The sequence below is a fragment of the Siniperca chuatsi genome, linkage group LG11 (assembly GCF_020085105.1).
Source record: "Siniperca chuatsi isolate FFG_IHB_CAS linkage group LG11, ASM2008510v1, whole genome shotgun sequence".
Lineage (NCBI taxonomy): Eukaryota > Metazoa > Chordata > Actinopteri > Centrarchiformes > Sinipercidae > Siniperca > Siniperca chuatsi.
This window is the reverse complement of record NC_058052.1, coordinates 13,706,733-13,732,612: the sequence shown is the minus strand read 5'-3', so window position 1 is coordinate 13,732,612 and position 25,880 is coordinate 13,706,733. Positions and strand designations below refer to the sequence as shown.

At 37.9% G+C, this 25,880-nt stretch overlaps 2 protein-coding genes across 2 annotated transcripts in view; both read left to right on the top strand.

Moving 5' to 3' along the window:
* The first annotated feature begins 1,075 nt into the window (after positions 1–1,075).
* Positions 1,076–7,399, top strand: eloal (elongin A, like). Its single transcript, XM_044214345.1, has 11 exons — positions 1,076–1,209; positions 2,603–2,659; positions 2,769–2,881; positions 2,993–3,971; positions 4,060–4,159; positions 4,232–4,399; positions 4,490–4,587; positions 5,747–5,927; positions 6,158–6,272; positions 6,831–6,937; positions 7,135–7,399. The coding sequence occupies exons 1-11, from the start codon at positions 1,135–1,137 to the stop codon at positions 7,194–7,196; spliced, it is 2,055 nt and encodes a 684-aa protein (XP_044070280.1). The 5' UTR covers positions 1,076–1,134; the 3' UTR covers positions 7,197–7,399.
* Positions 7,400–10,367: 2,968 nt separating this feature from the next.
* lrrc1 (leucine rich repeat containing 1) overlaps positions 10,368–25,880 on the top strand; it is a 30,261-nt gene continuing 14,748 nt past the window's right edge. The window contains exons 1-4 of the mRNA XM_044214347.1: positions 10,368–10,969; positions 18,817–18,934; positions 19,691–19,769; positions 23,007–23,096. Coding sequence (XP_044070282.1) covers positions 10,811–10,969; positions 18,817–18,934; positions 19,691–19,769; positions 23,007–23,096 — 446 coding nt within the window. The 5' untranslated portion in view covers positions 10,368–10,810. The remainder of the gene's footprint in view (positions 10,970–18,816; positions 18,935–19,690; positions 19,770–23,006; positions 23,097–25,880) is intronic.

The following is a 25,880-nucleotide window of genomic DNA, read 5'->3' as shown; positions in this document are numbered from 1 at the left end:
ATTCTCATCAAGCACAATACAAACTAATAAGCTAATAAATGTGGGGCCTGCCCAAATTTCAAATTTAAACAAAACAGGCATAAACACAAATTGTATCAGTGTAGGCCTACAGATCAAACCCACACTTTTTCTGATCATCATCCATAAGTAGCTTATTAATAGCCTACATGTCCTAGCAAACTTTACTCTGGAAAAAAATCTCAGTTGGAAACTTGTTGCACTTTATCACAGCTGTGTATTAAAAATGTGTTTTTGACCCAGAACTACTTTTGACCAGAGCACGTAGCCAGGGGCACGTTCAATTTGAAAATGGTGTGCACCATTTTGCTACTGTTTTGGTGTGAAACGGTGTGCAACAGGCTTTAAAGTACGTTTTCGAACCACTTTTAGCGCTATTTAGCACCATTTTTTTAGTGTGTAGACAATCTAAATTGATATCACCAGAAATTGCAGAAATTAGAACTTAAAGTGGACAGACGACACTTACAAGACTTGAGCACCACTTCATTACCAGCACATTTAAATATGTATATGTATAGCTGTTCTGCAGCTCTCTGTTCAGAGGATATACAAAAGGAGAAAGAGAAAAGGTGAATTCAGTTTGACGAAGCGTAAGAGTGACTCCACCAACCATGTCCAGCTCATTTTATATATATGACTGGTTTCTTGGCTGATGTGTTGGTGTGCTAAAAGTCATGATCATGTAAATCATGGATCCCTTTGGGTAAACTCTTGGAAAAGAGAGCAGGATTTTTTAGAGGCTCCTCCTTTCATGCCACATTAGGAGAAAATCATTATGCATTATGACACTATCTCAAATCAGCACACCTGATTGTTGTTTCTGACTTTAAGGATGAGAAATCTCTGTTTCATTAGCCCAGTATGCCCATTCAGAGGGCCAATAGTTCCCAATGGAAACTGCAGTAAGATAGTTTAATTTTGTTCTCTATATAGAACAATATGGTCATGAATATTAATGACTATTTTTGTCATATATTCACGTTTACATGTTTAATATGAATTGTTACACAATTTCTTACAACAGTTCTGTCATCGGTTCCGCCCATTATAACAGTGTCATCAATGGGCGCGCGCTAGCCGGTGTGTGGAGATGGTTGCACGTGAATCACCGTGATGGCCAGCTCTGATGTGGTGAAGAAAGTCACGCGGTTCAAACTTCAGCTCTCAGACACAGCAGAGTCTGCTACGGTAGATACAATGTTTATTTGTTTTATAAAAGTGCGCACAATTAAACAGAGCAGAGCTAAAGGGCAAAGTTGTTGCCTTCAGGACAGACTTTGTTTGCAATGAACTCTCCCGTTTCTGGTGTACTTATTGGCCTAATGATACAGCCCATATTGCTCCAGGAACATGTATGCTGTTTCGGAGGTTCTTCTGTTTTTATTGGCCAAACAAATTCCACCAACTTTCTTTCATGGCTTCGTCCCGTCTTACTAATTTGTCGGATTTATTCAGAAACAAATAAAATGCTCCTGACAGTCTAATTGTCATTTGGTCTAAATATCAACCTACAACCACCTGCTGTCACACTGGACGCTATGAAAACGTGAATTACGATTAATTCACAGGCTCGTCTCCGTTAACATTTCTAACAATTTCATTCTGCTCGTCTTGCATCCTTGATAATGTGCGGACAGAGACTGATTGAGTGCTGCTTCAGTCATTGACATGTGCGCTGCTGCCACACAGCATTTGAAGCACTTTACTGCGGGGGTCAGGTTGTTTAAATGGAAGGCGCCTTGCTGCTAAAACTGGCAACTCCTCCAGTTGTTCAACTTATGGCTGCTGTCCATCACCAATGACTGTTGGTGCGCTCTGCAGGCTTGTTGGAGTCAGTTTTAGTGTAGATGGACTTATAATTTAGTCAATGTTTAGGTGAGATTAAATTTAAATATATTAAAATTAAATTTAAAATGTCAAATGCACATCCCAAAAGCACCTGATTCAGCTATATAGTGAGACTTTATAAGAGCTAGCAGTAGCATTATCCATTTATAGTTCACAGTAAAAGGAGTAGCTAAGTGGGCGTGTGAGGTTCCCATACATAGCTTCTGCTCTGAATGCACAATCAGCAACTGCAGTGATCCGAAGCCAGGACTGCCATATTTGGCATGTGGGGTTTCTCCAGTTTACTTCACCTTTTAGTTGTAGTTTTTTTTTTTTTTTTTTTTTTTTTTTACATTATTACATTCATTTAGCTGACCCTTTTATCCAAGGTGACTACAACAAGTGCATTCAACCATGTGTATACAACCCAAAAATTGCAAGAATCATGCAAGTATATCAACGTCATCAAATATGCTGAACTGCTTCAAGTACTACATTTAGAAACAATAAGAGATAGACAGAGAGCTTGATTTTAATGGGCCAAGGTGCAGTCTGAACAATGAGTCTCCAATCTGTGATGGAAGATGTGTAGAGTTTCTGCTGTCCTGATGTCAGTGGGGAGCTTTTATCCTAAACATGCATGAAAACCATATTCAAGCACATTTAACAGACCTTTTTAATGGTAGTTATGAAATGGACAATAACATGGTAACATAACCAGAGGGATTATTGTGTTTCCTTTTACTCTTTCCAGGTTCTAAAAATTTTGCAGAAACTCAAGGATCTGGATATCACATTAGACATTCTTGCTGTAAGTCTTAGCTGCAAAGAGAGTATTTTGTTTTGATATATTTGCATATGAATGTTGGGTAAGTTACATTTTCTTTTACTGCACTGACTTGCGTCTGCATATAAATTAGGAGACTGGAATTGGAAAAACAGTTAACTCCTTGCGCAGACATGAACAGGCTGGAGAGTTTGCCAAGTCGCTAGTTAGGGGTTGGAAAAGACTGGTCCCTAAGGAATCCACAAGGTGAAGTGTAATAAACTTTTTGGTTTTATTTAACAATATACAGTATATTATAATAGATTTTGCTTAATTTTAATGTTTGACATCTTAATCTTGAATCTTTCCTCGATGCAGCCACACAGAAGATGGGGATGTGCCAGAAAGTTTGCCTGTTAAAGACAAACTGGACGACCAAAACTGTCCAAATAATGGAAGTTTGACAATGGAGGATTTAAACAATAATTGCTTAATGTCTCACGGCAAGAGTCAGAATTCTTCAGATGAGGCCCTCTTCAAAACGTGGAATAGGAAAGCTGATTCAGAGAAACAATGTGAAGAACAGACAAGACATAAAGACCAGAATGAAAATGAAGAAAAAAGTCAACAAGAAAACCAGAATATCTCTCAGAATAATGTCTTGAAAAAGAAAATTGAAATCCAAGAGGATAAAATGAACAATTCAGTTGTTTCCAAGAAGAACAAAGATGATCAGAGTAACAGAAAATCAGGAGACGGTGATACTTTGCCTGGAAACAAAAACAAGGACACACATCAGGAATCCAGGTCTGATTCCAGGGAAAAAATCAAAAGCAACTCTGATAGTGGAAGATTTGGATGGGAAAGAGAGTCAAATAAGAAATCAAAGACATCAAAAGAATTGTCAAAGGAAGGCAAAGAATCTTTTTCATTTGAGTCTGGTGACAAACACTCAAAAACGTTCAACCTGGCCAATGTCAAAGATGACAGACCTTCAGAAATATTCAGGAGCTCAGAGGCCCAAAACAAAAAAAGGAATAAAACAGGTAAAGAGAAACACGCCACTCTAAGGCACAAACGAGAGTCTGAAAATAAGGCACATTCAAATCACAAACACAAAAAGGCTAAAATAAAGCACAAAGACGAGGAAAGTGACGGTGACCCTGCAGAGCCCTCCATGTCGTTTGAGTCATACTTGAACTACGACGAAAATGTTTTCAAGAGAAAAGAAAGATCTGGAGGGAAGAAACCTCCCAAAAAAATTAAGACTGTAGTAAAAGAGGAAGCAACAAAAGGTCCTGGCATGAAAGCTTTCAAGTCACCTGTGATGTCTATAAATATTACCTCTCCAAAACAGGTATATTTGACAATGATCTTAAAAGTTTAGCTTTCAGAGTGCAGGCCATGAGTGATTAATATTGACTAATAATCCCTCCATATTTTAGAAATTCACGGAGTCTGTAATGGACCTGATGAACATTCCTTTACCCGCTCTTCTGCCTGAGTGTGAAAAGCCATCCATTGTTGAGTACTTTGAAAGGAAAGGTATTATAACAAATCCAGCTGTATTTTCACATTGGTTATTTCGTTCTTGACGCTCCTTCTTTTGTCTTAAAGTTGAGAAGGAGTCTGATTTCTGTGACACCTCTGAGGAGTCTGCAGTCTTCACTGGTCAACGGCTTAACAGGAAGATGCAAGTGTACTCTGGTGCCAAGACCATCTTCCTCCCGACCATGATGAGCTTGCACCAACAGTGTATCCGCACGCTCCAGAACAATATCAACTGTGAGTAAAGCCCAAAGAAAGTTTTTGCAGGGCTCTGATCAGTCTGTCAGTTTGTTGGATTTATATTTAGGTGCAGGGATCTCTTCTCAGTGCTTTATGAAACTGGAGGAGTCCCGTTTGAAATCCTCGAGCCGGTGTTGGAGAGGTGTACACCAGAGCAGCTGCTACGCATTGAAGAATGCAACCCAGTAAGAATGTGAATATGAATAAATTTAGTGTAGACACACACTTAGTGGCCACTTTATTAGGTGCACCTGCTTAGCACTGCATTGGACAGGCGTTTGTCTCTAGAGTTACTGTAAAATGATCCTGCTATTGTTGCAAGTCTTCATTTACAAAAGGCTGGACTATGGCCACGAAGGCGTATTTACACAATGGCATTCAAATGATGCTGAACAATAATGTAGATTCCCCTGAAGCATGAGCTGTGTTGTTGTGAAAACCAGTCCTTGAGTCAATGTGAGTTGGGAGGAATTTGTTACCACTATATTTTCATCCAGAGGAACAGTCATATGGTCATTAAATCTAAAGGGTATAGTCCTTGGGAGTATGAATGTAATCTGTAAATCCTGCTATTAGATGTCTTGTGTGCTTTTGGTGCGTGTTCCAAAGTGATCACATCTGCCAGTTAATTTTTTATATTTATTGTGTATATCAGTCCTTGTTTGTATGCTGCAGTTGATTCGGCATGGTAGGGAATAATGATTATTCGGTTAACGTACATTTTAATAATTAAATATACCGCTGTTATAGCAATGCATCTAAAATTATCACATTATGTCAGTCATCATATGCCTGGCATAGCTCAATTTCTGCTTCTAAGCTGAAAGGAGTGAATGGGGCTTCCATATCTCAACCAAGAAAGTTTCAACAAGTTGTTTGTCCTTCTGCACACCACTATTGAGTTGTCAATTGCTATTGCTACTACTATTTCTCTGACCTCCTCGATTCGGCTGTGCTTTTTGTTTTGTGAAGTGTGAAAATCCAGGGAGTTGAGCTTTGAACCATTACATGGCACCAATAATCCAATGAAATCACCAGTTTTGTGTATAATAATGTTTAGTTGAGCAGTAACTTCACCTCCTGACCCCATTGTCATGCTTTTCTATGCTGAGATGTGCCACATTTGAAGGAGCTTTGCAGGCAGTTAATGGTGTTGAGCAGGTTTTCCTACAGTGGCCACTGAGTGTCATTTTATTCTGAAATTACCCTTTCTAGGTTTAGTAAACCAAAACTTTGTAGACCTTGGGTAGAGATTTTAAAAGTGATTGTAAAAGTTGTGATAAGGAGAGAATCGTGTTTGAGCGTACAGGTATTTGTTGCTAGGCCTGCTGTTTGTTTCCACAGATCTACGTTGGAGTGTCAGACCACTTATGGGGGAAACATTGTCAGAGGGACTTTAAAGACTCCAAACTTCAGGAGTATGAATCATGGAAAGAGATGTACATCAGGCTGTCTGAGGAGAGGGAAAGGAAACTCCAAAGACTGACAAAAAGCATTGTCTCTGCACATTCTAACAAACCCAAAGGTGTGTACTTTTACTGAACTTGACTGTGAAACTGTAAGAGACTAATCTTGAGTACAACAGTCTTTTTGTGTTGATCACTGTCAAAAAGTCCTAATTACATCCACTGTGAAATAAGATTATAAACAGCTGAACATGGAATAAGTGAATATTTTATTACATATACATTGTATACTGTAGAAAAATAGTGTTTAGTCCGTATGACGTTCTGTACACTAAGGCACTTTTTTTAGGTCGGCAGGTGAAGATGGCATTTATTCACACTGTTGCCAAGCCACCGAGAGATGTGCGAATTCAGCAGGAAATTCATGGAACTGCTGTTCAGCAGCCTCATCAGCTCAGGTGCAGGTGGGTTTCAGCATCCTAAATATAGAGAAATATCAACAAAGGTTTTGTGGTTTTTTAATTTATGTATATTCATTTCAGTTTTCCTAAATATAAAGTTCAACAAGTCTAAGATCATAAGAGCCATACTGGGGCATTGTTGTACATTTATCTTTGACAAAACATGCACACCTGGTAAGCATTGTGCTTGCTCTGCTCCTCTCCCACATAAAAGCCCTTGACTACAAAGTGATCACTCAACAGCAGCAGTTTAGCAGGGTCATAATCTGTCGGAGACTCGTGTGATAACAGTGGGTGAAATGCTTTTTGGGTGAGCTTAGCCGAACACAGGAATTGGAGCAATGTGCTGGATAAACTGGTTTTATTCTGGTTAGAGACAGCCTTGTGTCCTTTGTTGTCAACTGTTGCAACATGGGATGCTATGGTCACTAGCTGTAGTGTAATGCTGACATTTGGAGGTAGATGGAGACTCATTTAGTCATTTTATGTGCATTGTTTTTGTTTTGTAAATAATTCTGTTGATCAAATTATGCACTGTACTATTATTTCTTCAATCATCAGTGTCAAAGTTCAGGACAGCAGACCGAGGCCGAGTTGTAATGAGCCCAGCAGGTCCAGCAGCACCAGCTCGGGGGCAGGCAATACACAAGACACTCGCAAAAAAACAAGTGAGCTGACAAGACTATTGTAGATGCAATGTCGTTAAGCTGGCTACAACTTTCCAAACCGGTCAAACGGGCCTGTTCAGATATTGATGATATTCTTTTTTTAGGCTGTAATTTCCTTCAAATGTCAGAATGAAAGCTGTACATTTAGATCCTCATTATTTTACCTTATCACCTCTTTTTTCCTGTTGTTCACACAGGAGTTGCTCCAATGATGGCAAAGTCCTTAAAGGCATTTAAGAAACAGCTGGGACGCAGATAGGCGCTCTTCTATGATCTTGCTATGTTCAGTGCGTGGATGTGGTGAAAGTGCACTGCATCATTCATTAACTTTGGACAAGAGAAGGCCTGTGTTCACCTTAGATTATTATGTGTTGTTTGTCTAAATATACAGGCATTTGCCATGTTTTTTTTTCTCTAACTGTGAATTGTATTCACTATTAAATGGGCAATGAAATGAGCAAATTTATGCAATTTGATATTTTGTCTTTCAGCCTGTTTGAGCTGTAGAAGTTCAGTCAGTAGGTTATTTAATGGGGTTTGGCTCCCTCTAGAGGATGTATAGAGAAGTGTAATTTTATTTCTGTATATTTACAAATGTCTCATACAAACACTTTACTACACATACAATTTCAGATTCTTTATAAATGCTAATGTTTTGATATCAGTGTATAACACTAAATTGAACAAAATCAAAGTGAACACATGAGAAATTCTAAATGTTACAACTGATAAAATATTCAACACACACATTGAATTACATATTACATACATTAGGTTCATATATTAAGATCTCTTCATATCAAGTGGTTTATGTAAATGGATCATCAACTGTACTTTCAGATTGGCTATTTGTGTGTTTAGAAAAATGGAATCTATAAAACATATTGACAGTTAGCAAGTTTCTGTTTTCATCCCGTTTTGTTGGTTGTTTGGGTCCAAATAGTGTTCTCAATTCTGAACAATGTCAACAAGTTGTTCCACATAATGAAAAGAAAGCAGTTCTTTGTCAATCCAGTGTAATCCCTATGATTTTTTTTTTATGGGGAAAGGCATCTGCCTCTTCTCAAGGACCCTTGTTGTCTATTTTTTGTTTTTTGGACATGTTTGAGCTACGTTTTACGATATTAAAGGGAAGGCCCTGAAACTGCTGCAGCTTTCTGCACAGCCTGTGGCAGCCTGCTACGACTGCAGCATTAATCCTTAATGTTTAAATTTATTGGTTTGAGGTGAGCTGCTATTTCTCATGTGTACAGGGCTTGTGAATGAGTCCTGTTGCTGGTAAGTTTTCATTCAGTCATTTTGGAGGCTTATTTCTTGTGATTTAAGAGACTGTAAGAAAAGGATCAGGAAGGTTGTGAGTGAGCAAGTCTCTTTCCTCATGAATCTGTTTTATACAGGGTAACAAAGAGACAGACTTATTGATCTCTAAAAAACAGATCGGGAATTTCAAACACTTACCATTTTTACTTGCTAATCCTCCAAATGTCTAAAAGAGGTAGAGAGCTATTGGCTTAAGTCAGAGCTGAAGCTCTACTAAGCTTGGCGGGGACAGCGTCATTAACCATAAGGTCTTTTTGACCATCAGGTCAGGGGCACCTTGGAACAGATGATCATATTTTGTGTCTAAAAAGATGAATTATGAGTCGTGCAGGATGTGACGTGACAATTTAAATGGACTTCCACACATTTATTTAATGATCAGGTGTTGGACACATTCGTGCTTCTGGACACAAAGTAAAGCTAAAGGAGGGCATGGCTGAAAAATGGAGGCACATTAGCAAGGCTGGATTACCAACTGGGCAAAGCACATGCAACTACCCAGGGGTCCCATGAGCCCCAGGTTCACTGAGTATTGGTTTGTGGTATACTGTATATGTTTAATTGTAACTTTGTCCAGGAATATACACATCATTACTAAAGAGCGATATTAACAGACATGGTAAGGGATTTAATATGGGTCCTGCTTTAGTACCTGATCTTGAGGCCCTGTCTTGAAGAGGGTCCCTTTGTCAAAATCTATCTTGAAGACCATAATTTCAGCAGATATTGTGCTTTCATAGTGCATATTCCTATATTAGTTTGAGTTTAATCATATTACCAAACAGTAAACATGGGGCCATGTAATATTCCATCATAGGAATACTGTACACAATGCACAGAGAGGAGGAGGAATGGCACGTTAATAGCGGCCCAGCAGCTCATTTTTGCCATGGGGTCCCCAAGCAGGTTTATCCAGCTATGCATTTTAGGTTGTTTTTTTTACTAAAGCACAATTAAAATCCAAGAAAACTAACAATAAAAACAAGATTGCAATTAATAACATACTTTTTTTGTTGTGTAACAACTTACTGATTATAATTAACCTCTGAACAGGTATGCAATAAATAATAAGTAGTACACTCTGGTCTCCAGTGATGGAAGAAGTATTGAAATCTTTTACTTATGTAAAAGTAGCAATACCACAATGTACAAATACTCAATTACAAATTTTGCATTCAAAATCTTAGTTAAGGATGAAAAGTACTTGTTATACAGCAGAATGGCCCCAGTCAGTGTTATGTTAAATTGTTTGATCATTAATACTGATGCATTACTGTGTAAGGAGTATTTTGAAGTTACAGCTAGTTGAGGTGGAACTAATACTAACAACTTTATACTGTTGTGTTGTTAAATCTATAACAAGTCATCATATTTTAGAATCTGATATTTTTTATTTAAAATTTTAATCCACAAAGACAAAAACATTGTTTCCCTATGAAATGAGATGAAATAAAGAAACATAAAATGGAAATGCTCAAGTATAGTACAAATAACTCAAAATCTTAGTTAAGTACAGTACTTGAGTAACGTTAAATAAACTTACAAGTAGATAAGTTAAATCACTGGGTATGGCTGCTTTTACTTAAAGCAAGACAATGTAACTTTTGCTGAACAATGGCTACTGTGGCAAAAGCATATACAGTCTATGGGCAAAAGTGACAAACAATGGATAATGGTTTAAACATACCTGACAGTATTGAAGAGTCATAAAGTAAATTAACTGACACAGTAATGTCAGTTATGCAGTACTTTTTCTACCTAAAGTTTGCTAACGTGACCCACAAAAAGCTACTGGTCATACCACACCACGGAAGGCTGTAGTTAAGATGTGCTCGGTATGAATTTAAATAGCTTTTCCTAGTTTCAAACATGCTAACATATTTTAAATAAAATGTATAAAGCAGCTTTTACTACAGCCGCGTTTCAAATATTTTTAAATACAGAGATCCAGAGTTTTTATATTGGGTGTCCTCCCTCAGCATGGGCCCCCGGGGCTGTAGACAGTCCTCCTGCCCCATCATGGCGGCCCTGTGTGCGGGACAGGACTATCCAGAGGAGGGACCGGAGGGAGGAGCAGCCTGGAATGATGACGTAGGATTGGAATGAGGGAGTGAATGTTCCGGGTCAGAAACTGGACGGGAGAGGAAATTAACTCCGGGACGAGGCGACAAAACGAGAATGCAACCCTCTTCTACACGGAGATGTAGCCTGTGTTTTTTACGGTAAAAAGACGAGGTTTCAAAGCGGCGGAGGTCGACGTGAGACGAGGAAGAACCAAGTGGAGAAAAAAAACAGGTGCCTACAAACTAACCAAAGTGAGACAACGACGGAGAATAATTCCAATGTTCGTCGCTACCTAACGAACGTTAGCTCGGTAACGCGACTTACTTGCAGTTGGAGTTTCGGTGTTTACTGGCCTGCGAGTTTCGCCTCACTTGTGTTTCACGGTTAATTTAGTACAGGACTGTCCCGCCGTAGCAATCTGTTGCATCCCCCTCCTCCCCGCTGTTTGTTTATCGCACGGGTACGAGATTTATTCCCACCTCCCCCGTGATGTTTCACTGTATACCCCTGTGGCGGTGCAACCGTCATGTAGAGATGATCGATAAACGCCACTGCTCCCTGTTGTATGTGCCCGATGAGATTTATCGCTACGGACGGAGTTTGGAGGAGCTGTTGCTGGATGCCAACCAACTCCGGGACTTGCCCAAGGTAAGCAGAAAACCGCTTCCTCTCACTGGTTTTAATGGCAGGTTCAGAGGCAGGGTACCGTAGCATATTTTTGGCAACATGAAATGCGTCGTTCCAGTTAAAGTGTTTCTGACACAGAGCTGCTAACTGAGCTGATCAGGCATCCCGTGAGAGTCTGGTGGGACCTGGGGACAATAATTACGCAAGATCAGCAAGGCAGGCACCGTGTAGGTGGACATTTCCTTGAACTACACCTCCCACCACTAAACGCACGTGCCAGAGTCTGGGGTTTGATTATAAAACATTTTCATCCAGAGTCCCAGGTGTTTCAAGCATCCAAAGCCTACTGCAAAGCCCTGACATTGTGACATTTTGTCAAACTTGTTTGGGCAGGTGAGCCCATGCTGAGGTCAGGAATACCCATGACCCTTTGTCTCTAAACTGTGATGCTGTCAGTATGACAGAGAGCCATTACTGTATGCAGAGAGCATTAAATACCAAATTCTTTATAGAGTTTAACAACATTGATGGAATCTAAAGTCAGTCTTTATAACTCAGTACCCTGATTATTATTAAAGGAGTATGGGTAATTGTGCCCTAGAGCAATATTTATTCCATGGTAGAGGGGAGTGATATGAATTAAGAGAAATATCATTAGTAATTTGGATTACTACCAAGCAGGTACAGGCATTCACTGTTCCAAATAAGACAATTGTTCCACTCAACTGTGTAATGTAAAGGTGGCATTAACAACAACAACAACAACAAAAAAGCAAACTTCATCTACTTATTAAGACTGTTAGATGTGGGCAAAAGCTCCAGAGAAATTCCAGTAAGTGGATCTTGTGCATAGAATTTTTGTCAAACAGCAATAGAGAGGCTTGTAATAAAACTTGTCATATTTTCTCTAGTCTCATCTCACAATAGTGTCATCTTGGGCTGCAATCGTTTTCAATTAATCTGTCGATCATTTTTTCACAGTCATTTTAGAGATGCACCAATAAAGCTTTTTCACTCCAGATACTGAGCCCGATACCTCTGTCCATACCAAATACCGATTCAATACCAGTGCGCTTTTCTCATTGGATTAATTTATATGCAAGGTAAAATGAGGCCAGGGATGGCTGTGGCAGTCAAAAGTAAGTCAAGTGCCCACCATGAGAAACAATTATTTTTGTAATGATACAAACAAAAAACTTTATTGTAGATCAGTCATGACTGATACCCAATCTGCGTAATATGAGCGTAAGCATCTCTAAGTCATTTAGTCTACATACATGTTAGAGAAGAGTGAAAAATTGATTGCAATTTCCCAGTGCTGAAGATGATGCCTTCAAATAGTTTATTTTGTCTGACCAACTGTTCAAAACCAAAACCCAAGTAGCAAAATCCTCACATTTGAGAAGCTGTAACCAGTGAATGATTGGTATATGTTTCTTGATTATGATGATTCAAACGATTTGTGTAACGATGAAAAGTATTTAATGAAATAATTGATTCAAACCTGTCTATCCACTGTAGAGACACATTCATAGGTACATGAAGTCATCTTTCAAGTCCATCACAACTGGATTGTCTTGAAAATTCAGGACTGCAAAGCAAAACTTGAATGTAACCCTTTACACACATTCTGAATCATACCATGATTGAAGAAGCTCAATTTGTGTTTAATAGAAACCATGTAGGAGGACTGCAGGCTACTCAGTGTGAATTACTGACAGGCTTGGTGAGGTGAGGAAGTTCGGTCTTCTTACTTGTGACCCTAGCGCTCTGGATCAAGTGGGATACTAGTTAAAGGATTTGCATGTTATTTCCTATCGGCCAGAATGGTTCATTTAGTTATTTCCCTATGTCTGGTCTTGAAACTGAAAATCCCAGGGTCCGACCTGTGGGTGTCTTTCTGTCATATAGCCTCGAGCTGCTATAGTGAGTTAAAGCATGACTGCCTTTGTGGTTTTGAAGGATAGTCCCTTTAACTTTTGCAGCCAAACCAGTTTTATTGTAGAAGTTGCTCTCAGTGCCGCTCTGGGGAGTGTATTTTAAGCCTGAGAAAATTGTGTTAGGTATTCTCAATGTAACCTTCAAAAGCAGGGAGTACATTTGGTAATTTATTGGGATTACAGCTGGACAGAGTATGGAACAAGGTTTAGTCCACTTGAGAAACTGTCCCTGACCTTATATAACTGAAGTCATGGTGGGTCAGATGTAAAGCTGATTGAAGGACTATTTTGTGCCTTTGCGACATTTCTTTCTATCATTCACAAGCGTGTGGTTTTAAGAAAACATCCCTCAACCATAAATACAACTACTGGTTAGCTCTTCAACCTTTTAAGTAGTGTAAGTCGCATTGGTGATTTGGTTTTCATCTAAATGGAAAATACAGTGATTTTTGTTTACAGAAGTCCATAGAGGAAAGAAAATAGGACTGAAAGGATATTTTCAGGCTTGGCATGTCCATAGAAATTTGATGAAACAGAGATAATGTGAGCAACCTCCCATCGCTGTGTCACACTGCCTACTTTGTCCATCGAAGAAAAGCGCAGGAACAGGTATTCTGACTGAAAACAAAGAAAGCATTATGTGTTTTGTTGTTGCCTCACTCGTGCATTTGTATGTGCTAGTGTTTTCTAATGAAGTCATAATGAATCATTGACCTGAATTGTAAAGCACAGACCAATAAAACAGTGAACCAGCACACATAGCAGACATTACACCTGACAGACTAGGTACTGGCAAAGCAAACCCTTTTTCCATCGTCTGTGCCCTCAAGGATGTGATTAGCAGGTGTACTCTCGTTGTGACAACACACACACAACTGCGTGACGATAATCTCTACACTCAGTTCAGGAATATTCTAACTATGTTTAGAGGATAGAGGGGTGGATTATTTGCATGCCGACAAGAGCATTTGTTTATTGTGCTCTATGGCATGTAACTAATGTCATCAATGCTTGCTGAGTGAACCCAAGAAACGTCCAACTGGATAAACCTTTTGTATCAGTCCAGCTCAGCTCTCGCTGTGTGGCCTCATCACATTTGCCTCCAAGGTGGTTAACTGAATAAACACCGACCGCTTACTTTATTATTTTATTGACAGTGATGTAACAAAGCCCAGACACAGAGATGTATTTCAAGTCAATCATTTCAACCAGCAGGCAGCTAAAAACATGCACAAGGCAGTCTTAATGGCAAGATGAAACAGCAAAGGTGTGCTTTTACAGTAACAAGATGAGGCAAGTTGAACCTGAGCAGATAGTTTTACAAAGAAAAATCTGCTGACCAAGTCGCGGAGACATGAAGAACAGGTTTGTATAAGTATGTTTAATGGCTAGGCCCCATTTCTCTTGGCACCTTTTTGTTTGTTTGATTGTTTTATGTATTATTTGTGCTGAGGCAGTGGACTAAATTAGCAAACAGTAAATTGTGTCTCTTTGCTTTTGCTTTCCCTTTAGCAACTGGCCCTCACGATACATACCATCAGTCTGGTTTGTAAATAGTAGCCGTTTGCTTACTAAACAGCAGTCAAACTAAGAAACTATCTGGATAAGAAGAATAGGAATGCAAGACTCGCTGGCTGTTGAAATGTTCTTGCCTGTTCAACTAGTTTAAAAGCTATTGCAGTTTCCACTGTCTCCAGCTCCAGTGAAACTGTAACACAGAGGTGTGGCATTCAAAGAGCTTTGAATGTCTGCAATGTATATACTCATGCTTAATAGAATGATTTAGAACTGCAACACTTATTCAATATATCGATTAGTCATCAAGTATGATTAATTAGAAACTATTTTAAAATTCATTGTTTCAGTAATATCACAAGCAAAGTTGCCAACCATTCTCTGGTTGCAGCTTCTTCAGTGTGAGGATGTGATGCTTTTCTTTGTCTTACACGATAGTAAACATTATCATAGAGAAGCAGTATCCTCTTTGAGACAGGAAGCTGCAGGGTTTACTTGTGTGAAGTGGTAAAGAAAGTGGTGCTATGAATCCCGGAGCAGGAAGCTGGTGGTTGAACTGACCTACTAACTGTCATGTGATCTACAAGAAGATTTTTTTGCAAAGAAAGAACTGTCATAAAGGTAGTGCAGTTGTTGAGTGTCTGACATGTGGTTGTGGTTCAAACAGTTTTAACTCCAGCCTATGCTGTGAAATATAATACTGCATATGACCATGAAACCTACATGTAACATTAGACTCCACTAAGCATAGACTCTGCTGCCTTTCACTTAAATCTTTGTGGCTGACTGTTTGTGGCCTTGCAAATGTAATCGACATCAGGTTTTTTTTGATTGTGCACGTTTTTTAGGTTTTTCTTTATCACAAATATAAAAACACAGATGCCTAGTCCAGATAAGCATCAATCTCTACAGTATAATGATCTACTGTCAAATTTTTAAAAAATAACTTTTTGGGCAGATTATGTAAGAATTTTCTCCATCCACGTCTTTCTTGTATTGTATGAATTTGATAAGGGCTTTTGTTGATAACTTGCTGTGCAATAACGCATGCACTCGCTTCCCACAAACACCTTCAGGCCTGTTCTCTAACAAACAGGGCTAAGGTGAAACTGGAGATTCAAACATTGACTCGGGAGTTGAGAGAGTGGTTAATGTATTCTTGACTCAGCCTGTTTGTTTTTTTTTTTTTTTTGGTGTCGCACATGGGTGATTGAGGTGTGCTGCTAAATGACACTAACATGAAGAACAGGTTTGCTGTCAGTATGCTAATGCGAGACTCACAAAGCTCGACTTGCGACTACACTGATAATACAGGATCAATAATGTTTTGCTCTTTGTTACTCCTCTGATTGTTTTTACTGTTATCAAGAGGATTAGAATGGGACAAAAGCATTTGAATGAAACTGCCTTTGTTTTCTCTTGAGCTGGAAGTTTTGAGTCTGTGATACTGAAGGTTTCAGGGCACATGTGTTTGCTTCCGGCTGTGATCGCTGTGTCATAAAAGGAGTGGCATAGTTAAAGTAGGAAGTCTGAGAGTGGTAAACGTGTCGGTAAAATCAACCTTACAACTGAATTTGCATTATTTTCCTGATCTGTCATAGTTCAGTTTTGTTTTCTAGAAATGAGCAAGTCTGCACTAGCCAAGACTCCCTTGATGATATCATCAAGAGACAAATCTCTAAGCTGTGCACTGGCTTAGCAGACAGAGACTGCACCCAAAATATGTCTTTGTAAGTAAATGAAATGTGAAAGTGAAATTAAGGTGGTTAGGATGCAAAAGCTCAGTCAGTTGTCATAACTTTTAAGAGTACAGGTTTGTTTGCTTGATGAAATGATGGATTAGAGACTGTTTGAACTGTCTTAAGACCTTGGAATGACATGTGCATTTTGTAATAGGGTGGAGTTTGACTTTTGGACTCTTATTTATTGTGCACACATTATTAAAATGTGATCTGTATTTGGATATGGTCGACGGATAATGAGCAGCCTGATCATGAGTTCTTATTTTCAAAATGTGCTGCCTTTGATTATAGCTTTAATGCTTTTTTTCTTCCTCACCCACATTAAACATCCAGAAACAAAACACTTATATACCAGTTTCTGTAGTTTGAGGGCGGTAGCGTTAAATATTATCAGAAGTAGCACAATCATTAAGAATTATTTAGAAATTATTAAGGCTGGTAATGTACTGAAAATGTTGGAACATTTTTCCAACAGCCTAAAAAGTTTGACCTTTTGAATGAGTGAAGTGTTCCCCTACTAGTTTTGACAGCCATAAGCCACTCAAAACATTTTAAGTATTAAACAGGTGGTTGTTAAAAGCTGTTGCAGCTTGAATTCATGTTTGTTACAATGGATTCCAGTGGTGACTTGTTTTTACAGAATAAAAAAGTATATCAAAATTATAAAGCAGGATAGAAAAGTAGAAACGTATTCCACTTGCAAGTGCAACAGGCTTGTGCATGAGAATAGAGAACAAAGTTGTTTATTTAGCCATATTTAGGTAAAATATGTGTTTGCAACATACTTAACATACATATCAAAAGAGTACAGAGCGTATTCAACAGTCAACTTAAGTGATTGAATGATAAATGTATGGTTTTAGCAACTGCATTCATGCATGAGCCCTCATAGCTAGTTGGCCTGCCCTTGTAACTAGCAGTAGCAGGGAAAATACAAAGGCCAGAGGGGAAATCCATGAGGGTGTTTTTTCTGTTCGTGGCAAAACATTAAGGGAACCTGAAGCAGTGTTGTTAGCTACCTGCTTTACCACCACACAGGCAAGGTTCTGCCCTCGCTTGTTAAGGGCGTCAAGTATGTGCTTGTGATAATTGCATTTGCCTTTTTAAACAAGTGTGCCAACTAGATCTTTCTTTCTCAGAAACTGACAACAAAAATGGATCTCTGTACTTCTAAGTAGCTACTTGTGACCATGACCTCTCCAAACAGTTTTATGAGTTGTGTCTGACTGTCTAAGGCCTGGCATCCAATCTGATGGTGTCAAGCGCAGTAGAGAGGAGAGGAGTATTTAGACACAGACTTTTAACTGGGAGACAAAAAGTAAAATCTGCTGTCAGACATCCATGGTGAAGCCTGTTGAATAGAAATCAAAATATCTCACATTGAGGACATTTGTCCTGTTAATTTTAATTTTAAAAAAAAATGGCTTATCACTGAAACAGGAGGTGTTTTGTCAATAGGCCACTGGACACGTTTGCTATTATTTAAGGTTGTACAAATGGAGTAGTGTAGTGGGGAAAATAATTACCATTAGACAATGCTGCTTAAATAGAACAGACTTGTGACAAGAGTTATACAGCCAAAGGAGCCAACAAGGACTAAAGACAAACCTTTATTGTCTAGCAGCTAGCTGATGGAACTGAAATAAAAGACACCATGTTGAGGCCTTCGTCATTGTACCGATGCGCTCATGGTAAACCTTTTTGACTAGAAAAATGCCTTCAACCCCAATCTTTTTCTTGCTTGTGTTTCCAGCCAAATCCTCTAGTCATCTACAGTAATGTTGTCAATGTCTAGTCAGTGCTGTAGCCTGCTAGCTATCCAATAATTTTATTATTTACACCTGTGCTTTTCTTACTGTGGCATGTGAAAATATCCTCTGTGAAAAAAGGCCTATACAGGTATTTGAGCAGCCATGCAGTTATCATGACACAGCTGATATAATGTCATACAATATTTCAAGACACATAGAGGAGTACTCAATGTTTCTATTGAGGATGATGATGAACAATGATGGTGTTTTCACTTAATTTGCCTGATTAGACCTCTCGTCAGACTATGTGGGCGTGTACAGACTGGACTGGCATTTCCTTTACCCTCCAGTTAGCTCTGTTGCTCCTGTTAGAGCAGGAGACAACTTACCTTTTATCTTTCTTTCTTACATTGTGGTGACCTCATGTAATTCCCATAATAGCCCCACCCAACTTCAACCTGAGCAGAGATCTAATCAGCCAAAATAATAGAATACGTTTGTGTGACTGTACTGTCATGCTAACAAGGTCTGTGCTGCTGCAATACAAAATACAACCCTTGTTAAAGATGTGATTATGACTGATTTATTGTAGCATCCTTAACAAAGGTAATGTTCATCCCAACAAATATGATTTGAGATTGTGTTTCTGTTGCATTTAATTATTTTGTATGAACCAGTTGCATACAAAGGGGTGATCCAAGACTAAAATTATGACTGGCTGATCAAACATTTCAGAGATGATGTCGGTGCATCAGATAAACAATATTTGCCAGGCATTGTTCAGGTTTTTTTTTCTTTTTGAAGGTTGACATAACAAAATTATAACACTGTAATCAGTCCAGAGTGTTGCTAAAATGTGAAACCGTTCAAAGCTTTTTATTATGAATTTTTACTGAATATACTTTTTTTCACCTTTTTAGCCATTTTTCCAGCTGGTGAAACTAAGAAAACTTGGCCTGAGTGACAATGAGATCCAGAGACTTCCACCAGAGATAGCCAACTTCATGCAGCTGGTAGAACTGGATGTCTCTCGAAATGGTAAGAAGGGAAAACACTGTATATATCAAAGAAGCACACAAGCAAACTAGAATTTTATCAAACATACCCATTTGCATATTGCATTTTATAGCTGTGTTTCTGTATATTTCTTCATATCTGCGAGAATATATTGTTAACAATTGAGCAAGACAGCACTAAGTTCAGCGAATGAATCACATTGACACACTCTGCATTAGTGAAGCTGATGCAACAAAGAAGCATGAAAATAAAGCGTGGTTTGCATATCCCTGAATCTCCCAAGTTGTTTGTATAGACCCGAACATATTCCTTTAGATACACTGGTGCTGTGCAACAGAGCAGTCTGTTCACAGTTGTGGCTGTCAAGCAAAATCAAATTCAGATGGCCAACTAAGTTAAAAGAGAGTACAAACAGACATTTAACACACAATGCTGTTTGTGTTGAGTTATAATTAAGTGGAAGTGTTTTAAACAACGGTACATCTTTTTTGTTTTGGTTAAAATTTAATGCATTGTATTTAAGAGTGAGACCCGGGTAACATAACTATTGAATAATTAAACAACTTTATCCTACATTAGATTTACCACAAAACTCCCATTTTTGCATTCAGATCTGCACCATTATTGTTGTGTTTTTTGTTGTTTATCACTTGCACTCAAAGCAGCTGTCTTTAATGTACTATTTTGACATGTATTATTTAACTACTGCTGATTCAATCGAATATTTATTTTTGAAGTTAGAACATGTTTTAAAAAAGTGTCTTTTCTCTTATTCAGATATTATGGAAATTCCAGAGAGCATTTCATACTGCAAAGACCTCCAAGTGGCAGATTTCAGTGGAAATCCAATAACAAGGTAGGTTGTAAAGTTATGTTGTTTTGCTTTTCAAAAAGTTAAACAAATTACCCATCAGTCATATTTAATATTTTAATATTGGTCTCTTCTAAAATATTCAGCTGTCAAGGTTTGTAACATTGCTAAAACCATACATTTCACATTTAATAATTTTGATACTTGATATTGATCTCCAACCAAATTAGCAGGCCTATTTATCCAGATTTAAAAAAAAAAAGGAGAACAAAAGGGAGTATATCTTTGAAAATTAATTAAAAAATAGAGAGGAATATATATTTACAATGTCTGCATTATGTGTTTTTTTTTTAAGATCCCTGCTGTTAGTCCTGCCATTGTGAACATTCATACACTCTCCTTGACAGATTGTGGATTGTGCATAGTATGCTTTGCATTGTGTAGGTGAGGCTAAGTCTAATTTGCACCTCAGCAGGGGCAAAACCACATTGCTTTGCAGTATATAGTTTGGGAGGTAACAGTGAGTAGTATTACAAAGGCATTGGTGTCAATACTTTTAAAGTGCACAGACACACACAGCACTCTTTTTCCACAGTAGTAACCTATTTTCCCATTCTTTCATCAGTCCTATTGTAACAGTTTATTAGTTAAGGTATAGTTATGACTGTGGGTTAGCAGGAATGTGATGTCATTTGGTTGTCAATGATACATTAATGGGGATATTAAATCTGTATTTTTCAACTATATTGCAGGTATGTTCACATGAAATTGTGAAAATTTTGTCTTGACAGCATTAGAAAATATTACCTATGATTTAGTTGTCTGTATTAGCTCTTGTATTAAAGGACCTGTCATTTTGGTATTGATGACAGGGTCCTGTTTGAATTTCAGTGGTGGAAATTATATTTATATTAGCAAGTTTTAGTTTGCATGTATCTCCAGTGTGCCTGGGTCCAAATACCAGCTGCAGGTTGATCGCTAGTCAGTTATTAAGACTTGTTGATAGCTTGCCTGATAAATATATAAAACCTGTCTGATTTCAAGGCTTTGTAAATTAGTGTAATTCAATAAGATCTGTGGCATGCATTCATTCTGAATAATGTTTTTGAAGAGAAATATTGGGCAGAATTTGCCTTTTTTGTGTCACAAGCCCACTTTTATGTAGGATGCTCTAAAACAATTACAAGTAAACTTATGGCTGCCTCTAAAAATGGAGCTAACCACCACAGCTCAAAGGATGCAAGAAGCATTATTTTGTTGTTGCTGCTATGGATCAAAGTGTGACCACAACTGGCATCTAAGTAGTCCCATCAGGTCATCCTGCAAAATTAAAGAGGATACTAGTTTTTACAGTAAAAACTTGACCAAAGAAAGTATGCAAGTTGTCTGTTTGTCTTGAACAAGCAGATGATGAGTCCTTTTAGAAAATGAGAATATGTTTCTCATGTATTTTGGAGGTCTCTGCCACTTTCTCTTATCGGGCGTGTAAATAATAATTAAAATGGTGTTGCTCCCCAGGTTTATGTGTTTGTTTCAAAATATTAATTCTTTAAAAAATCTGATTCAATAATAATGCCATTTGTTTGGGGGTATAAAACCCATCGTATCTCTACGACTCACTTACAAAAGTCTAAGAAACTGGGGGGTTTATCCCTTCCAGTGTTCCATTATTTATTATTCCATTATTATTGGGCAGCTGAAGCCAGAGCCCTAATTTATTGGCAAGATCAGTTCCCTCAAACAAGTGAGCTCTCTGATACACCCAACTGGCTGCAATTGAAATCTCATGCAGCGAGAAACTGTTCTTTCAATCTGACCAAGCCTTTACTTAATGGAAAGATAAAGGTCTGACAACCATCGCAGACTTGTACATAATCACTTTTCATCTTATATGGAGCTCAAAGAAACTTTCTCCATTCCTCAAGCCCACTTTTTTTTCATTATTTACAAGTCAGACATTTTGTTAAAAATAATTTATAAAATTTTGAAATCCATTTAGGTTCAGTCAGTGCCAGGTTGCAGTTGATTCAGTTCAAAGTTGATGAAGAGGAACAAAATGTATCCTAATGTATCTGATATTTGTGATAGATGTAACTCCTCAAAAGATACTCTATGCCATACTTTCTGGTTTTGTCCAAAGATTGTCCCCTTTTGGCAGGATATCTTTATTTGGTATTCTAAAATGTATGATATATAGATTGAACCTGATGTGCTAATTGCCTTGTTTGGTTGTTCCAAAGCTTCTCTTGTACTTCCACATACTGTACAGTAGACTCTTACGTTTGGTCTGTTAGTCGCAAAGAGGATAATTCGCAAGTGGTGGTAGCTCCCAGCGCTTTTTGGTTCTCCAGATGATTGAGGAAAGTAGTCTCAGTGATAAATCTTGAGAGGCTTCGAAGCAACACACATGGTTTTCATGAAGAATTTAAGAGTACCTGGGGCCCAATTATTAGACACCTTAACTTTCCCGATTGTTAGCTGAAGTCCCTGCTGCGTGATATCCAGTTTTGCTATTCTTTTCCTTATGCTTTATTTTTATTGATAGGCTGATATAGACTGAAACATTATTGTATTCTAGTCTGGCTTTTTGTGGTTGTTGTCTTTTTTGATTTTTGTTCTATTTTTGAATATGGGGTGTGTATGTTTGTAAGTCTGTTTGTAGATGTTATTTTTTCTGTTTATATGATGAAAATTAAATATAATAAAAAAAAGAAAATGAGAATATGGGCACATAGTATCCTTTTTTCAGGAGACCAGAGCACAGTGACTTTTATTGCCTTGTTCGAGATACTGTTAATATTATGGACTGATTGTGTAGCAGGTGCATTTGGTGTAACTAAACCATTGCTGAAAAATGTCCGGTAGCATTCGACAAATTGTCCTGCGTAATCACAGCCTAACATCCTGGAGTTGAACAGGAATATTTTGACCCCATTTGTTCCTTTTGATGTTCATGTACAAAATTAAACATGTAATTTTAAAGCTGCATGAAGAGATTTTATATAGAACAGGGCAGAGGGTAAAGTTGAATAGCAACAAGCACAGATAAACTATATGAACTTATGAAGAGTTTATGGCTGAAGTGTGGTGAACTCTTGCCTAACATTACTTACTTACAGTACAGTCTCAGTAGAAACAAAACAACATGAGCATCCTATTACAATCCTCTTTTCTTGCTAGTTGTAGAATGCTATAGTATTTAAAGCATTTGAATTAAATTATTCACTGTACACTCCTTTTCAGCTAGCATTTTACATTGTGGCCTCTCTTTTCCTTTTTCAGGTTACCAGAAAGCTTTCCAGAACTACGGAATCTAACATGCCTATCCATCAATGATATTTCATTGCAAGTTCTTCCAGATAACATTGGAAAGTAAGTAAATGCTGTTTCATCATACGTGCTTTGACATATTGAGCGTATCTAGCCTTTGCCAGTAAAACACTCCACACAGTTTGAATTTAGCAGAAGCAAAAATTATTTTACCCTGAAATGACTTGTTACTTTGGTCAAATGGCATTTAGGATGCCTGTAACCTTTTTGGAAATCAAAAAGACTGCAACCCCCTTGTTTTGGAGCATCTTGATGATGATAATGTAATGATGATGTCAAAAGACTTTTGGCACATAACATCCCACCTGTCTCTCTCTCAATTTCCTAGTCTCACACTTTGCTTTAGTCTTTATGTTCTTGCTAGAATAATCCTTACCACCCTCTGTGATGTGGTATCTATTAACACAGACATTAAACAGTCTAGTGTGTAAAAGCAGATATTACTTTGCTCAACCAAACCATTAAGCATGAGCGGCAACATTTTCTTTAAAATACATTGAGCTCAAAACATTTCTTTAGAGTGGCATTTCTCTGTGTGAGTGACTGTTACAAATTACCCAGGTTGACAATTACTGCTGCTTTTTTTTTTTTAGCCAGTGAGCATGATGAGGTGAGAAGTCCTCCTACACAGCCAATTAACGTATGTGTGACAGTGTTCCTTCTTAGCCAAAAGATAAACCTCCTACTGTACAACTCACCAAAGGTTATGCAGTCAATGCTATTAGCAACAGAAATACACAAAGTGCTTGCATATTTATTGTCTCTCTTTCCCCTGATTGTAATAATTTCTTCTAAAATCTCCTCCATTTCACTGCATTGGGGAAAACATACCAACCACATTACTCTCCACAGACGCATCAGCCAGTGTCGTCTCCTTGGCTGCATTGTCTTGTTCATAAAAGGCAAAAGGCCTGTTGTGAGATGGAATACAATCTGTTGTAGTGAAAGGGCATGTCTGCCAACATCTTATTCCTATGAGGTCTACCTTATTGTCGAGTTCAGTTATAATTGGATTTAATAACAGAACTATGTGCTTTTAGGTCAAATTGCCACAAGGGATGTTTTTAGTAGAAATGTGGAATTCAAGGGAAACTGAATTTAAACCCTTACAGAGATGGATTTAAAGCAATGAAATTACTTTAGACATGCACGTTTGGTTAGAAATGTTGAAAATATCCTGATATTTGACTGATTTTCTCAGCAGCTACTATGGCCATACATCCGAGTACCTTTTTATCAGACACTTTCTTTTCTTAAACACATAACTCCACGTTAATTTAATGCATTTTTTAAAACAGAATAAAAAGAATAGATGTCAATAAAGATATGTTCTTTAAAGGCACTTTTTCTGATGTTGATCACCACAGTGAAACTTATACTGATGTTGTCCAGTAATACATTTTGAATAATTATTGGCGGATGTCTGGATGGCATATTTTAACCATTAGATAACTGCTGAAACAGTCAGAGCTAAACTAAGCAGAGATTTGTCTTGGCTTGCCATGGTGCCATAAATTAAAGATTTCTGCTTAACCTCTCAGGGATAATGCATGGATGGCGCATGAGAGCCTGACTGTGTGATTCAAGAAATGATTATTTTTGCCCATTTAATGATCATACAGTAGGTCAGGATTGTAGATTTTGAAATAATACTCTGCTACTTATAGATGGGCTTTTAAGGCTTGATGTTAATCTGATGCTATTAGCTTAATGATAGACCTAAATTAGATTTCATGCAAGACACTAAACACCAGATAGATTTTCTGACGAAGATCCATACTGTAATGGATTATAGATGGTCTGTACAACGACAATGGTCCTGCTTGGGCTAAAACTGGGCTAAAACAATTGTGTCTGTTGTGTGTTGAGCAGTCTTCAGGTTTTACATATTTCCTTAGTACTAAAATTAACATGTAAATATACATGTTAAAGGCAATGACAAAGACAAGCATCAGAACCCAAACCTAAAAACAATAAAACCGAAGTCAATGAGGATTAAAATGTTTGCTTGCTTTGAACTGAATGTTGTATTGGATATGTCATCAATAATACTTCTGATTTGTGGTCTGCCTTCTTGCAAATCATGTCTTCCCTAGCAACACAGTGTTTTTCATGTACAGAATTTATTTCCATGCCCTCCCAAAAAGATTTATTTTAGAAAAATGTTGCTAGTTGGCTATAACAGCTATTTCTCATATTGTTCATGTGGTTTACCATGGCAACAGCAACAAACTGAACATAGACAAGGGAACTTTTAGAGCAGCAGTGATATGAAACTGTGTATATGACTGATTTACATTATTTTGAGTTTGCACACAGGCTCTTAGGGTTACCTCTGACATATACAACATTCCTACCAACAAAGTCAGCTTAAGCTCAAGATATCTCCTAACACCCTTTTCCTCATGGTATGGCATGTGCCCCACCTATGTCCCATATATATCTTACATAACGCAGTGACCTAAGGCCTTCTCTGTCAAGGGAAGAAGGTAATGAAAACCATAGAAGTGGATAAGATCAACGTTCAAGGGGTTAAATAACAGCAGTGGTTTATCTCCTGAGATGGGAGTGTTTTCTGACCAAAAAAAAATGGCTTTCACAGAAACCTGAGACACCTGATGCAGTTAGGTGGTTGTTTTCATCATTTATTCTGTCTTTTAATCTCTGGCTCATTGATCTGCTGTGGTGAATGGAAAAACACAAGAGTGACGAAACGTAGCCATTCATATTGTCACATTTGAGGGTCATTCAAGAGAGATTTTATATAAACTAAATTAAGAACCTGTTCAAACATACCTGCTAGATTCTGTTAATCCCTTTGGCTCA